Genomic DNA, 16,555 nt, shown 5'->3' with positions numbered 1-16,555 from the left:
TTATACTTCACGTGTTTGCACGACCACCCATCATATAATTTCTCCAACTTCCAAATTATGTCCGCAAGCTTCACAAAGCTCCTCGCGACCTTAAAGGTGAGGAGGCAATTGTGGTGAATAGTGAGCAATATTTCATGGGGTGTTTAGGTAGAGCATTATGCACACTAAGTTCAATGCCTTGCTGAGAAATCAAACATCGAGCCTGATTCCGCTTCCTCCAAATATGAATCTAATCGGCTCTAAATGGGTCTTCAAAATGAAGCAATGATTGAGTGATTGGATTGAATGCAACAAACCACGACTCGTACGTTGTGAAAGGTTGACATCAACAACCATACCAATTTCGAATATACATTCAATCTGGTGGTCAATCTGGACACAATTCAAATGTTCATCTCTTTAGTCGTTTCCAAGATATGGGCTTTGAAACAACTTGACGTGGAGACCAATATTGCTTTGAAACAACTAGACGTGGAGACCAATTTTCTTATAGAACATGTTTTTATGTATTAACCACTGGTTTTCTTGATAAAGACTTCCCCATTAATTCACACACATGCATGCAGGCATTCGTGCGAGCGTGTGCGCACGCACGCACACACTCACACACACCGGTTCATCGCCTCTGTAACTATCCTACAACAACTGATTTATGCCCGAGCAGAGCTGAACCAACAATGTTTTTGAAAATTCAATGGTAAAAACAATAGTATACTCCTTGTTTATGTGGATGACATGATCCTTACAAGTGACAATCCCTCTAAGCCTCAATTATGCAACTTCTTTCATCAATTGGGTATGAAGGACTAGGAAAATCTGAATTCTTTCCTAAATATATATGTGCCACATATTCATCCGGGTCCCTTTCTTATCCAATAATAAATATGCCCTTGATTTGTTAAGCGTTTAGACATAGTTGGCTGTAAAAATTGTTCTACACCAGCCATATCAGAGTCAATACTCTCAAAATCAGACAACAAATTTTCAATCGAACCTCCAGCCCACAGAAGAATCATTGGAGTCTTGCAATATGAAGGGATCACTCTCTGTGAAATGCATCTACTTCAATCCCCACATTGTGTAGAGGACACTTGCAAAAGTTCTGCAATTCCATGAACCGATTGACATCAAAATTGTGTTTCTTGAACAGCCTCCTTTGTCTTGACAAGAACAGCCTCTTCCTTACATCTTGATAACTTGGGTCTCTAGAAGTAAAGAGAAAGTAGGCATATCCAATGACTAGGCCAGTTGCGGTGGCGAAAAATGTGATTGGCTCCATAACATCCCACGAGAACTCCCAAAATGTTAGTCTGAAGAAGAGACCCACCTGAACCACAAAGAAACCTAAGCCTGACCATAGAATGCGGCGCACTTGCTTATGTGCCAGCATATCGATCTCTTCCTTCTTTTGTTGTAGCTTTTTGAACTCTTCTTTCCTTGGATCATCGGCAGGTGTCAGAGCTAGGGGTATGGCTTTTCTCAGAAGACCCACAACCTGAAATAAAATAAAAATCAATATGAATTAAAGATGAAAGTTCCCATGCATATATGATAATCAGAAACAAGAAGAAAATTGCAGGGAATGAGTGGAATAAAATCAAAATATGCAGACAACAAAGAAGACAATTGGCTACTGCATTGGACTTCCCTACAATGAGTATACCTGTTTGTTGGGAATGTTGCCTTATTTCGTTGTTTCCATATGGGTTTGGGAACGGAAATAGGAAACTGTTGTTTTAAGTTTTAGGAAGACCTATGCTATAAAAGGAGAACGGTTTTTCTCTTTTGGGTTGTGGGGGAGTTTCTTCGTGTCCGGCTGAAAAGGGGAAAGAGAGGAGAGAGGAGAGAGGAGAGAGGAGAGAGGAGAGAAGAGAGAGAGAGAAAGAGGGTTTCTTCTTGGGTTTCCTCTTGGGGTTTTCTCTTGGGTTCTTGAGGTTTTCTCTCGGGTTACTCTTGGGTACGGTCTTGGGTTGTACATTGTTTTTCTCACAGTGGAAGATCGTGTTTCTCGCTCGTGGACGTTGGCTTGGCTGAACCATGTAAATCTTGGTATATAACTTGTGGCTTGTGTTTATTTTACTTTTCCGTTTAATTTGAGTATGGTCGGATTGTTTTGCCTGGCGGATTTTCTCATAACTGTTAAATCTGTCCATTAGAAAGTTAGCTAGGGCCTGTTTGTTTTGGATTTTGAGAACCAACTACGAGTCAAAAACGGATTATTGGACTCAAAATTACACGTAATCGGTTCTCAAAATCCAAAACAGACTCGTAATCGGTTCGAAAATCCAAAACAAACGGTGCCTAAGCATATTCATAATCAAGCAACAAGGATTAATAACGAAAAGAACAGTAGTTCAGAATCCAATGAGCATTGAACATGGTTAAACACTGTAGAAAATAGATCAGTTACAAAAGTGAGATCATTCTGGCGTTGCCAGCAAAAATGGCTTTTGGGTTCCTTGGCATGAAATTCTTGAATTTGGAGTAAACAAGAGAGGAATGCTTTTCCACATTTCCATAAAAGCTAAGAAAAAAAAAGTAGCAAGTAAAAACTGCATTGTAAATGGGGTCCGTAGTCATTGGAATGTAGCATTAGAAGCCCGTACTACCATGGTTTTGTCTGGCAATTGGAGAGTGGGATTTATCCTCATTAGCATCGATTATCAGACTATATATATATATATGAGAAAACGGTTCCTACACATGTGTAGAGAGTTCTCTACACACTAGCTTAAAATACAGTGGGGGCTCACATTGTTTGGGTGATCCAAGCCATCCATTTTAAAGGCCCTCACATAGATAGGGTGTCTACAAAAAATCAGATCCATAGGATCATCTCAACCCTACGATTTGTGGAGGTAAAATGGATGTCTTAAAACCTTCACAAATTAGTCCATTTTTTGCCTCCACAGTTCGAATGGTTAGGATGATCCTATGGATCTGATTTTTTGTGGACACCCTATCTATGTGAGGGCCTTAAAAATGAATGGTTTGGATCACCCAAATAATGTGGCCCCCACTGTATTTTAAGCTAGTGTGTAGATAACTTATCTACACATATGTGTAGGAACCGTTTTCTCATATATATATAGAGGAATATGTTCGTGCGCTCAAGCTCTAATAAGAAATGGTGCGCTTGAGTGCACCAATCACATGGGTCCCACAATTTCTGTGAGGATCCAAACCATTCATTTGTAAGGCCCTATCATAGATAGGGTGTGTACCAAAAATCAGCTCCATTGAATCATCCTAACCCCTCCAAAAGTGGAGGGCAAAAATGGGCAGATTTGTGGTCTGTCCATTTTGACCTCCACAAATGGATGGGTTAGGATGATCCTATGGAGCTGATTTTTTGTACACACCCTCTCTATGTAAGGCCCTTTCTAGTGAATGCTTTGGATCATCCTAACAATGTGGGCCTCATTGGTTTGAGAGCTCAAGCTCACCATAAGGTTCCAACGCTCAAGCTCACAATCCTTTTCCTCATATATATATATATATATATATATATATATATATATATATATTGGCAGGATGATTTATTTCATTAAGGAACAGGGCCGAGATGGACCCCATCAGACTTAAAAATATCTTTACAAACAAATGAGAATTTTCATAATTGGAATCTTCTATCATTCTATGTAAGGTTCCAATCACCGAGAAAAAAAACATAGAAACAGAATAAGGCAGGGTTCCTAGGCAACAAGATAAAGCATTGATTATCGGCAGGATACAAAAGAGAAGTCCCCAAAACAGTGAAAACCAGAATACAAGAACAAATTAACACATAAAACTTGGGAGGCATCAAATAAGCAGCTGAAACCTAAATAGGTGTTTTGAGGTCCAACGCATGATGATATGGGCCTCAACCCACACATGCTTCTTTTTTTACATAGGTAAGTTGGGATTGAACCTCCAACCTCAAGGTTGAAGACCAAAGCCTAAACCAATTGAGCTAGAGGATCAACACATGCTTGTAGAATCCTATTTCAAATAGGAAAGAATGATATATGGGAATCCTATTTAGAATAGGAAAGGGAAGGGGGTGTGACGAGAAGTGAGGTGGGAGGAAAAAACTAAAACCTATTATAAAAGGAAGGGAAATAGAGAGCAGAGAGAATAAGGAGAGAAAAAAAGGTCTTTTCATAGGGAATGTTCTCAAGAGGGTTTTGAAGTCATCTAGAAGCTAAATCAGCACCTGTTTAAAGCATCTTGAAGAAGAAGTGGAGCAGATTGCGTCAAGATTGTTCTCACTAGGTAACACCACTGTTTTGGCCTTTAACTCCAAACCCAAGTTTTTATATACAAAGTCGGAGTCATTGTGGGCGGCTACTTACGTTACGAGATCATCTCCAACTCGTTGAAAGACATTCTGGTGTTTCTTTGGGGAAGAAAAGTGTTTTTTGAAGTTACTCTATATCTTCCTATTTTTTGACGTTATCTCCATATTTGGGGTAAACCTCAAGTTTTAGACAAAGAAATTGAGAAGAAAAACAGTGTAATATTATGTTATTTTAGTGGATTTCTCTTAGTTTTGTCTCATAGTTTTTCCCTTCACACCGAGGAGTTTTCTGCAAAAATTTGGTGTTGTGGTTTGATTTGTGGTTGTTCTTGTTAAAGTATAAAAGATAAATAACACCTTTCTCTAATAGCTTAAGCTTTTGGAGAAGTTGGAAAGTTAACATGGTTTCAGAGCTCGAGTTCAAACCTCCCGGATAGCAAAAATCCACATGCGATGGTCGGCCCAAAGTGGGACCACATGTGCCACGTGTTTGCCAAGTGGGCCACACGTGCGGGGGAGTGTTAAAGTATAAAAGATAAATATAGCTTAAGCTTTTGGAGAAGTTGGTAAGTTAACAGTTCTTATTATTGTTCTTGCTATCCTGCTTTTCATTTTGTAATTGTGATGTGGTTTATTTTTCCCAGCATTTGTGCAGACACATTTGTGGGTTACTTTGAATTTGATTTACACAGAGACGAAAAGACCTTGCTTCTAAACAAAAGGCAAGTCTCGTATTTGTAGAGGAAGAAAGGAACTAGCGACAAAAATAAGCATATGCCCCAGCAAAATCAGACTTCTTCAAAGGAACCTACAAGGACTTCTAACTCCAATCCTCTAAAAAACTTATTCTCTCTATTGCATGCAAGCCATACTGAATCAGATAACTTGAAAGTAACATATGAAACATAAGGGCAGCATGCCATGTTCCCCATTCTCAACACTTTCAATGCTAACTCCATTACCTGAATACAATTACAAAGGTTCAGCAATACAGCCTCCCTTTAGTCCCACCTATTTTCTTCTCGATAGAAAACCTTAGGCCATGTTTGGCAACCATGATTTTTTTTCAGGGAATATTATAGCTTAGTAAGGGGCCGTTTGGATACGCGGATTTTAGAATCCATGTTTTTAGTCTCAAAACAGTGTAAAAGAGGGTTAGAGACAAGAGAAGAAGCGGACCAGCTGTCGTTTTTGACTCATTTTTTACTTCTCTCCCTTCTTTCCATCAGCAAGAGAGTAGAAGATCCTCCCATTTTCCAGGTTTTAGAAATCTCAGGTTGCAGGAGAGATTTTTAAAACCTGATTTTCTTGCTTAAAATCCAAGAAACGCTGCCAGGACAGCACACAGCAGCCTGATCATGAACCCTCTTTTACACTGTTTTCAAACTAAAAACCTGGATTCTAAAATCCGCATATCCAAACGGCCCCTAAGTGTTGAGAGAGGGGTAGGGAGGGTGAGACAGGGAGAGAGTTGAGAGGGCCTGAATTAGGAGACGGTGCGAAGTGGCTGAAAACTAAGGAAAACAAAATACCCTCTGCTCACTCATGCCCTCTCAACTCTCTCCCTCTCCCGTCCTCCTTGCCTCTCTCCCACCACTTGATAAACTGATATTTCATGGAAAAAACTTTCATGTTTGTCAAACATGGCCTTACAAATCATATTTTTCTCAATCTCTTACAAAATGCCCCAGAAAATTAAACCTCTTCAACACAACATTCAGAGCAGTAAAAAGAGGTAGAGGCAGACCGAAAACAACATGGGTAGAAACAGTGAGGAAAGTCTTGAGGGCTAGGAACATAACAGAGAACATGACCTTGGATAGGATAGAATGGAAGAAAATGATCCATGTAGATGAACCCAACTAGTGTCAGGATTAGACTTATTCAATTTGAAGCAGGCAGATCCTTTCACCTTCTTCATGAAAATTTTCTAAAGGATTCATTAGCCGACCCCAACTAGTTTGGGACAAAGGCTTAGTTGAGTTGAGTTGAGAACACAACATTAAGAGCAAAAGTGTTTTCCTAAGGACCTTCCAGAATTCCTCTTATCCAACACCAATTATGGACAAAAAGGGAGGGGATAACCCGGGCGGGGTTGGCATGGCTAGCGTTAGGGGTGGACATGGTTCCGGTTCAAACCCAGGCATTTGGTTCGGTTAGGTTCCATATGTACATGGTTCGGTTCCGGTTCTGATATCCTGGAACCGGTGGAAATTCGGTTCGGTTCTGGTTTGGGATCCCGGAACCGAGAACCGACCCTCACCTTAAAACCCAATGCCTTATTTGATAAAATCACCCCACGCCCTTTTAATTCACCCCTCTTTAATGTGTTGCTTTGCCTTTTAAATTTTTAAATTTAATTCACCCCCATTTGATAAAATCACCCCACCCCCTTTCATATGTAACTGCTATATAATTGTTTACGTAACTGTTTATATAACCCCTGCTCTTATATAACTGTTTGGAGTTTATCATGGAGCAGAAAACCACATGATTAGGCAAAATATCTACATTTGGTGAAGGTTGGGTAAACCCAGAATCGAACCGAACCGATCAATTTCGGTTCAGGTCCAGTTCGGTTCCAAACATATATGGTTCAGTTCTGGTTCCAATTTTTGGGAACCAATTATATATGGTTCGGTTCCGGGTATACCGCAAAACTGAACCGAACCATGTCCACCCCTAGCTAGCGTCGTGGGTTTGCTCCCCATAGATGCAAGTTCGAGTCCCCTCAAGTTACCCGATGCATGTTGTTTGTGGCTGATTGGGTGCATCCATATGGATTAGTCCCGTCCTATGATGGGGTGGGGATACCCTATGTCATAAAAAAAAGGAATGGGATGAAAGAAAAAGGAAGAGAGGATGAAAGGAAAGAGGAGAGACAGAGAATGCGGGAAAAAAAGGTAGGGTAGAGGAATAAGAAAAGAGGAAAAGGAAAAAATAGAAAGTTGTGCAATCCAAGAGCCTAATAGCCCCATGATCCAAGAAAAATCAAACCTCTTCAAAGCAACAACAATAAGAAAAGCAAAAAGGGAAGGAAACCTACCTCATATGGATTCTGATGATGCCGAAATCTGCTTTATACGATCCAGCGGTGATAGAGATAATCCTGTGTAGAACTTACACTCACAGGGAAGATGTTAGTCGGCTCAGAGTTAATACTTTGAACAATACTATTATATTAAGCTAGAAATCGGGATCACAGGAAAGTTAAAGGGAAGGAGATTAGATCCAGAAACGTTACCAACACAGGTGAATGGAGACGAATTGTGACTGAACCTGGTCTTCCCAAGCTGCTTACGTACCCCTTTTTTGAGGATCAAGTCTAACGTAGTCCCATTATGAAGGTGAGGGTCCCTTTTTTTATAGAGAATAGAGTCCACAATAGTTAGAATCTTGCTGTTTTTAGGAGTCTTTCCTAATTGGTCGACTCCCCGGGAGATAAGTTTATATCTATTTTAATAGATATCCTGTTTCCTTGTACAAGCAAGTTACTACTATGGGACTCTTTTATTTGGAAAGCCATTGCCTTAGGGCATATTGCTTCTTTGAGGGGCGGTTTGCCAATTGTGAACGTTGCTATTTATGAGGGGAGGATAAGATTTTATCATCTTTCCCATCTAAAATCAGTTGGTCGGTTTCTAATTAATCGGAAGTGCCACGTGTCATTCATCCACGGTAAGTGCCGATTTTACCCGCAACATATTGCCCCCCACTTCCTCGAGCTATCATTGGGTCAAGGAAGTAGTTTGGGGATTCTTCTGTTCTGTAGGGAGTTTGTTCGGTACCGATGGTTGTATGGACTATTTTCCTTGGTAAATGTTCTGACCTTTCATATTTGGTCAGTTCCATAAGATGAGACCGAGTTTCCCAAATACGGGCTTCATTAATTTTCTCATTTCCTAATGCATATCATGAAGAACCATCGCATCATTTTCAATATTTGAAATGGCGGATTGTAATGACGTGACGGGAAGGAACCCCTTCATAATGGGCGCTGTACGTCTTGTTTGTGGCAAATATAATTATGCCACGTATCAAGTAAGTAGCTCTTGGCTTTGGAGATCTTTTAAGATCTTTCAGTACTAAGGTTTAATGAGGCGGTTTTTAGATGCTTGACCGAGCTTACAGAAGTTCGGCGACATGAAGTTCGGAAGCGTGGGTTCTACGCTTTCCGTGTCCGAGCTTCTTAAATTAGTGAATTCTTGAATATACTGTTTCCTCAACTTACTTAAGAGTAAGAAGGTCGGATGTGTTCTGGAGAATGCCGAGACAATTTTGAGCTTTCGAGCTTCAACCTTAGGAGGGTGAAATCGTGCTTCGTCCCTAGGCGAATTTTAAACTCTCTTCCTCGACTTACTTATAAGTTGAGCTGGGTGGAGTTTATATGGAGAATCTGGAGATGAGGCCAAGCTTTGTGATTCCTGGCCTTAAAAGGTCGGAATAAAGCTTCTTCACTTGGGGATTTATGGAAAGAGACACACTCTACCATACCTTTAAAAAGGCTACGATTTCTGGGTGTTCCCTTTGTGCTCCCAAGGTCGACGAAGTCATTACCGACTCTCCGTTAGTGACTGACTTAGATCCCTATGTCCTTTCTCTTCATGAATGCTTTTAAAGAACTTTTCCCATCATTTTTTGGATGTTTAAATCACCTATTTTTGATGGATCGATGTCCAAATCATTGAATTTTGACGAATTGTGAATTTAGGCTTTGTAAACTTTGTGAAATGTTTGCCTTAGTTGATAGCCAAGTATTTATGAATACTTTTTCCATTACAGTCTTATGTCTGTACTATGCCCAGGTTTCTGTTCCTTTTTAAGGAAGCTGATCCTTTTTTATCGTTCTCAGATGCACTAGTGTGCAGAACATTATTATTTATATATATATATATATATATATATATATATATATATATATTTAATCTGTAATATTTACCTCCATGGTGAGGTACATACTTTGTAGGACCGTGCCTTTATTGGCACTACTAACCCGGTACCAGTGGGTACCTTACATTTTGTTAACACTATACATAGGTTCTCACTCCTTACCCTTAGGGAGGATGGGGCCTGTGTTAATTTTATTTGTAAATCCTTCCTCTCTGCTTTTACAGGGGCCTGGATTTTTGTTAAACTGGTTATCTCCTTTCTCATTTAAAAATGATTAGACTAACCTAATAATGAAAAGTAGGCTGGACGTTGGGTCTTGTTCCTTTTTATTCATGTATACGACCTCTCTTCCTCGCCTCTATGGGGGAATAGGGTTCGTGCTATGAATCTCATAAACCTCTAGCCTTTCCTCTGTGAGGGGCAGGGTTTTCTTTTATATTACGCTGGTTATTTCCTCTATCTTTCTTATTTAAAAATAAAAAAGGGGATTCCAAGTAAAGGGGGTGGATCGGACATTCGGTCCTGTTCCCTTTGTGAGGAATGGGCCGGACGTTCGGTCCTGTTCCCTTTATTCCTCTTACTAATTAGGGATACACTCTATCTTTCCTTTGTAAAGGCAATAATTTATGGGTATTCCCTTTGTGCTTTGCACGTCGGTCGTCTTTCTTCGATCGATCAATTCGAAGTCGACTGACCCGCCCTCCTTTATGAGGAGGGAACTCATTATCCAATGATATTTTTAGTGGTATCCGGGATGATCAACCTTGGTCGCATTTCACATATCATCTGGTTTAATCTAAAGATTAGGGCATCAGATCCTCTTGTCATGGGTCAGATAAGTGCCTCACCTTACTCGACGGGTTCATATACTCGGTCAGTGGACATTAACCTTATGAGGTTAATTAATGTAATGGCATCGAGTCCTCTTGCCTTTAAGGGTCGGACAAGTGCCTTACCCTACTTGGTCGGCTCAAGAGCTCCTCCGGTGGGCGTTAACCTTAAGAGGTTAACTAGGGTCGGTGACCTTCTACCTCTTGGGTGTATGATCGAACCGCCCTTGGAAATATCCGGAGAAATATTAAAGAGAATTCCTGCATCAAACAGAACAAGAACAAAGACAAAAATATAATGAACTAAAATGAACTTCTTACTTGGTAAAATTTTTCCAAATTCTCCATGTGTTGGAATTAAGGATCCATCGAGTCTCAAGTTGATAGGGTCTCAGTCGGAGAACTTCTGTGACCTCGTATAACCCACTTCTTGCTCGATTGGTTAGTGCAATTCACGATTGAAGGATTTCTGCATCAAACAGAACAAGAACAAAGACAAAAATAGAATGAATTAAATGAATTGTGTTCCGGCTCTTCGACCTTAAAAGGTTCAGGTCAAGCTCATTCTAAGTGTCGATTTTGGCTTAATGAGAGGAAAGTAGCCTTTACTGGCCTTAAAAGGTCAGCGTATGGGCCTTTTCATAACTCAGTTATCATAGATAGTCGACGATGGTGAGGGTCGGTCTATAGCTTTATAGCCCATCCTTGCCGGAACTTTGAAAGTCGGCCTTGAGCTCTATAGCTCATTCTTGGCAAAACTTTTAAGCTCGGCCTAGAGGAAGGACTTCAACACAAATGCTAGATTGAATGGAGATTCGCTTGTTGCAGTGTGAGGGGTAGTTCGGTAGGCCCACAGGACATTCGGTAATTCTGACGCCCAAGTAATTTTGGCATCTTCAACTCTTTTTTTGAAACTCTGAAGGAGAATTCGATTGGTTACCTCGACTTGTCCATTCGCCTGGGGATGTCCGACCGAAGTAAATCTTTGTTTGATCATGAGCCTTTCGCAAAAGTTTCTGAATTGTTCGCTAGCGAACTGGGGCCCATTGTCGGTAACCAGCACCCTTGGTATTCCAAACCGACATATGATGTTGTGGAAGAAAAAGGTTTCTGTTGCCTTGGAAGTGGCCTTTTTTACTGCTTTGGCCTCTACCCATTTGGTGAAATAGTTTATCGCGACATATAGCATTGTATGTCTGCCGACTGATGGTGGAAAGGGACCTAATAATCCATTCCCCACATCGCAAAGGGGATTGGGCTGGAGATAAGGGAGTATTGGGTTGCTGGCTGACGAGGTACAGAGGAAAACTTTTGGCACTGTTCGCACTTCTTGACATAGTTCTGGGCATCTTCCAGTATAGTTGGCCAAAAGAATCCTTGGCGAAGGATCTTGTGGGCCAGTACCTTGCCCCCCGAGTGATCTCCACATATGCCTTCATGTACCTCGGCCATTGCTCAATCGGCATCTGTGGGTCGAAGACACTTTAGTAGTGGCCAAGAAAACGATCGCTTATAGAGTACTTCACCTTTCAGTATGTAGAGGACGGATTTGGCAGTAATCCTCCTTGGTTCTTTTCGGTCCTCTAGTAAGGTACCATCTTTGAGCTACTGCACTATGGGATCCATCCAGCTGGGTTCATGGCCAATATGGGCAATCTCCTCTTTCTCTATGCTGGGACGGGAGATTACCTTAGTGTACACGTTTCCCCAGCTAGTGGTGTTGAAGGAGGCCAATCTAGATACAATGTCGGCTCTTGCATTAAGAGTTCTAAAAATTTGCACAATCTCAAATTCTTTGAAAAGGGAGATTTTCCCTCTCACCTTTTCTAGATATTTAGGCATCATTCGATCTTTTGCCTCATAGAGTCCATTAATGTGTCCAACGATGAGTTGTAAATCACTATGGGCTTTTAATCGGTCAGCCTCCAATTCGAGGGCTAGGGATAGTCCGGCCAGGAGTGCCTCGTACTCGGCTTCGTTGTTGGAAGCGTCGAAGTCGAGTTTCAGAGCGTATTCTACTAAGAACCTATCGGGTCCGGCCAAGACTAATCCTGCTTCGCTTCCGCCTGAATTGGCTGAGCCGTCGACGAACAATATCCATTGATATTGTTTTTTCTGTTCATCTTTTATCTCCTCCTGTCCCCCCCCCCCCTCCCGAGTCTTCGGTCGAAGCTCTGAATTCTACCACAAAGTAAGCAAGTACTTGCAACTTAATGGTAGGGCGGGGTGGTACTTGTATGTCAAATTCGCCCAGTTCTATCGCCCAGTTAATTAGGCGCCCTGAAGCATCAGGTTTCTGAAGGATTTTGCACAATGGTTGGTCGGTAAGAACAACTATGCTGTGGGCTTGGAAGCACGGACGCAATTTTCTGGCAGCAACGACCACCACGAATGCAAATTTTTCGATGTTCTGATACCTTGTTTCGGCGTCGTGTAGTACTCGGCTAACATAATATATGGGGTGCTCCGTCCTTTGCTCTTGCCTGACAAGTACGACACTGACAGCCAAAGGGCTTACCGCCAGATAAAGATATAACTCTTCATTCAATGAAGGTTTCATCAACACCGGGGGAGATTGGAGGTATTGCTTGAGCCTTTCGAATGCTTCTTGGCATTTGTTGGTCCATTAAAAAATTTTCATGTTTCTCAGTATCTTGAAGAAAGGGAGGCATTTCTCAGCAGATTTGGATATGAATTGGCTCAAAGCCGCTATCCTTCCCGCGAGTCGTTGCACCTCGTTCACGATTTTTGGTGATGTCATATCGACGATTGCTTGTATCTACTCGGGATTAGCCTCTATGCCTCGTTGACTGACCATGAATCCGAGGAACTTCCCGGAAGTCACCCCAAAGGCACACTTTGAGGGGTTGAGCTTCATCTGATACTTCCGCAACACCGTGAAAGCTTCCCGAAGGTCAGTAACATGGTTAGTGATTTTTAAGCTTTTAACAAGCATATCATCCACGTATACTTCCATGTTCCGACCGATTTGTGGGGCGAAAATGTTATTCACCAGCCGCTGATATGTGGCTCCCGCGTTCTTAAGGCCAAAGGGCATGACCTTATAACAAAATAGTCCTTGTTCTGTAACGAAGGATGTTTTGGGAATATCGAGGGAGTACATGCGTATCTGGTTATAACCGGAGAAAGCATCCATGAAGCTGACATCTCATGACCGGATGTAGCATCTATTAACATGTCAATTCGGGGGAAGGGGTAATGGTCCTTTGGACAGGCCTTATTTAGGTCAGTAAAGTCCACACATATCCGCCACTTCCCACTCGCTTTTTTGACCATTACTACATTGGCGAGCCATTCTGGATAATGTATCTCTCGGATGAAATTGGCTTGTAGGAGTTTGTCGACCTCATCTTTTATAGCTTTCTGCCGCTCAGGAGCGAAGTTCCATTTCTTTTGTTTGACGGGTCTATGAGAGGGGTCGACGGTGAGCCGATGGACGGCGACGTCCGTCGGGATACCCGACATGTCTAAAGCAGACCATGCAAAAACATCTGCGTTAGCTTTCAAAAAATTTACCAAATTGGTTCGGATCTTTCCAGTGAGGAGCGAGCCGATCTAGACTGTTCTTTCATCCTTTTCCCCCGAACAACGGTATCTGAGTCAGCTTTTCTACCGGTTCTCCGCACGTCTGGTGATTATCCGAACGTGGGTCGGTACCGGCTATTTGGAGAGATTCCTTTGCTTTTTTCATGACTTCGGTGTAATCAGCATAACCGTTTCTAGCTCTTTCCTGATCTCCCCTCACCTCATCGACTCCTGTTATTGTCGGGAATTTGATTTTGAGATGAGGTGTTGAGATGACCGCTTCAAGCTTGTTCAGAGCCGGACGTCCTATGATGGCATTATAGGTGGAGGGGACCTTAACAACCAGGAAAGTTTGCATGATGGTTTTCTGGCGAGGTTCGGCACCGAACGTGACATGTAGGTCTATCCTTCCTCCGATACGAATCGATCTGCCAGAAAATCCATAGATTGACCATTCTAGTGGTGTAAGCCTGTCCAGTCCTAGGTGCATCTCTTTAAAAGCATTGTAATGTAAAATATTGACAGAGCTACCGGTGTCTATCATTACTTTACTCACATTGAAATTGGCGATAATGAGGTGGACAACAATCGCATCATCATGGGGGAGCTGGATATCGTCGTAGTCTTTTTCAGAAAAGACTATTTGTTCGTCGCTATCAGTAGAATCCGATTGCAACTTTTTGTTGGAGCTTCCACCGCATGAATTTGGGCGGCATAGGCCTTCTGTCCAGAAATTGTTGGTCCTCCCGATGCTAATCCCCCAACGATTACATCGATGTTCCCTGCAATTCTGAGTGGAGCATCAATCCTTATATCCGGGAGTTGTTTAACCTCGGAAATCTGTCTGTTTTGGTCATTCCCGGCGATCGATTGGATCGGATTGGAAGGACCGGGCGTCTTTAGAACCTTGGGTTTATGGGAAGGTCCATTATGCTTCGCGTTCAACAAGTATTTATTGACACGCCCGAGCCCTGCCAGCCTTTCGATTTCATTCTTCAAATTATAACAATCATCTGTAGTGTGGCCATGATCGCCATGAAAATGGCAATATTTGCTTGTATTACGCTTTCGACCGGCACCTTTCATCTTTGGTGGCCATTGGAGATCCTCCTTTCCACAGATTTCGTAAAGGATATTTGCTACGGATGTATGTAAATGAGTGTGGTTGTATCTTTCAAACTGTTGCGAGGGAGCTCGGTTACCAGATTGTGACTGTCGATTATCGGATCGAGGAGGTTTGCCTTGACCATTATTCGAACTGGTCTCCTCCTTTCTCTTCTCCGGAGCTTTGGCGAGTTCTAATCTCTTATTTGTCCGCTACTGTCATTAGTTCCTGGAGATCTCGGGGAGGGTCGATATTCAGGGCTACCTTGAGGTCCCTGTCGTGGACAGCCGATTTCATCGCTGCTCTAACCATCTGATGATTAGGGTCCTTGATTTGTGATAATTCAGCCCTAAATCGACCTATAAAAGATTGTAAGGTTTCTTCCTTTCCTTGAAGGAGAGCGAGGAGCGCATCGGCAGATTTTTTCTGTGGCCGACTATTGGCAAAGTATGTCACAAATTCCCCTCCTAATTCTCGAAAAGAAGATATGGAATTAGGTTTAAGGAGGCCGTACCAACTATTCGCTCTTTTTTTAAATATGACGAGAAAGCGCGACACATGATTGTGTTGTTTTTGCCTTTGAATTCAATTGCCCTCCGACAGGCTTGTAAGTATTCTAATGGATCTGACGTACCGTCGTAGAGATCGAGTCTTGGTAAATCGAAATTCGGTATCAATTGGGCCTGTGCTATAGCCTCTATGAATGGTGATTGTACTTCATTCTCCCATTCAGTCAAGAGATCCGGCTCATAAGGTTTCTTAATATGGCGTTGCATCTCCCTGACTTGTCGCTGAAGTTCGGCGAGGAGCCCCGAGTCAGGTGTGTTAATTCCGTCACTCAAATTGTGCGGGTTGTCTTGCGCTTGGTTTGGGTTTCCTGCGTTGTTAGCCCTTTGGTGGGCGTTGTTGTTCTGGGTTGGAATAGGCCTATTCCGATGCTTGTCGATCGTTCGCCTCCCCGTTTCCATGATTCGGATTGGGATTAGTAATCGAAGCAGAAGGTCGGTGATTTACTGGCCTTCGACTGTGAGGATTTCTGCCCTCAGGTGATTCGCCTTGCACTTCTAAATGCGGATTCCGCACTTCCGCGATTAGTGGAGAAATATCGACGTTCCGAACTATCGGTGGGGGCGGTAAACGTCTCAATATTTCCTGCAGGTTGTCCGAAACGTTCCCTACTTGCGATGCAAGTTGGTTGAACATGGTCATAGTAACTGGAGTAGTATCTTCGTTGTTAGGTGTTTCCTCCGGAACTTGATTCTCGGGGATTATAGCCTGTGCTTGACTCCTAGTCATTACCCCTTTACCCCGTGGGTTAGCTGCAACAGATTTCGAAGTTTTTGACCTCGAGTTTGTCATGGTGGTCCCACGGATGGCGCCAATCTGATGATGCCGAAATCTGCTTTATACGATCTAGCGGTGATAGAGATAATCCTGTGTAGAACTTACACTCACAAGGAAGATGTTAGTCGGCTCAGAGTTAATACTTTGAACAATACTATTATATTAAGCTAGAAATCGGAAAGGAAAGTTAAAGGGAAGGAGATTAGATCCAGAAATGTTACCAACACAGGTGAATGGAGACGAATTGTGACTGAACCTGGTCTTCCCAAGCTGCCTACGTACCCCTTTTTTGAGGATCAAGTTTAACGTAGTCCCATTATGAAGGTGAGGGTCCCTTTTTATAGAGAATAGAGTTCACAATAGTTAGAATCTTGCTGTTTTTAGGAGTCTTTCCTAATTAGTCGACTTCTCCGGGAGATAAGTTTATATCTATTTTTAATAGATATCCTGTTTCCCTGTACAAGCAAGTTACTACTATGAGACTCTTTTATTTGGAAAGCCACCGCCTTAGGGCATATTGCCTATTTGAGGGGTGGTTTGCCAATTGTGAACGTTGCT

At 42.2% G+C, this 16,555-nt stretch overlaps 1 protein-coding gene across 2 annotated transcripts in view; it reads right to left on the bottom strand.

Moving 5' to 3' along the window:
- Positions 1-813: 813 nt before the first annotated feature.
- Positions 814-16,555, bottom strand: part of LOC143856101 (calcium uniporter protein 2, mitochondrial-like) — a 61,905-nt gene continuing 46,163 nt past the window's right edge. For both annotated transcript variants that reach the window (XM_077366156.1, XM_077366155.1), the window contains one exon: positions 814-1,495. In XM_077366156.1, coding sequence (XP_077222271.1) covers positions 1,040-1,495 — 456 coding nt within the window. In that variant the 3' untranslated portion in view covers positions 814-1,039. The remainder of the gene's footprint in view (positions 1,496-16,555) is intronic.

This window comes from Tasmannia lanceolata, unplaced genomic scaffold (assembly GCF_043159265.1).
Source record: "Tasmannia lanceolata isolate RefF3 unplaced genomic scaffold, GAP_Taslan_0.1 ptg000023l, whole genome shotgun sequence".
Taxonomy (NCBI): domain Eukaryota; kingdom Viridiplantae; phylum Streptophyta; class Magnoliopsida; order Canellales; family Winteraceae; genus Tasmannia; species Tasmannia lanceolata.
The sequence above is the reverse complement of the archived record's forward strand: the minus strand, read 5'-3'. Positions and strand labels throughout refer to the sequence as shown.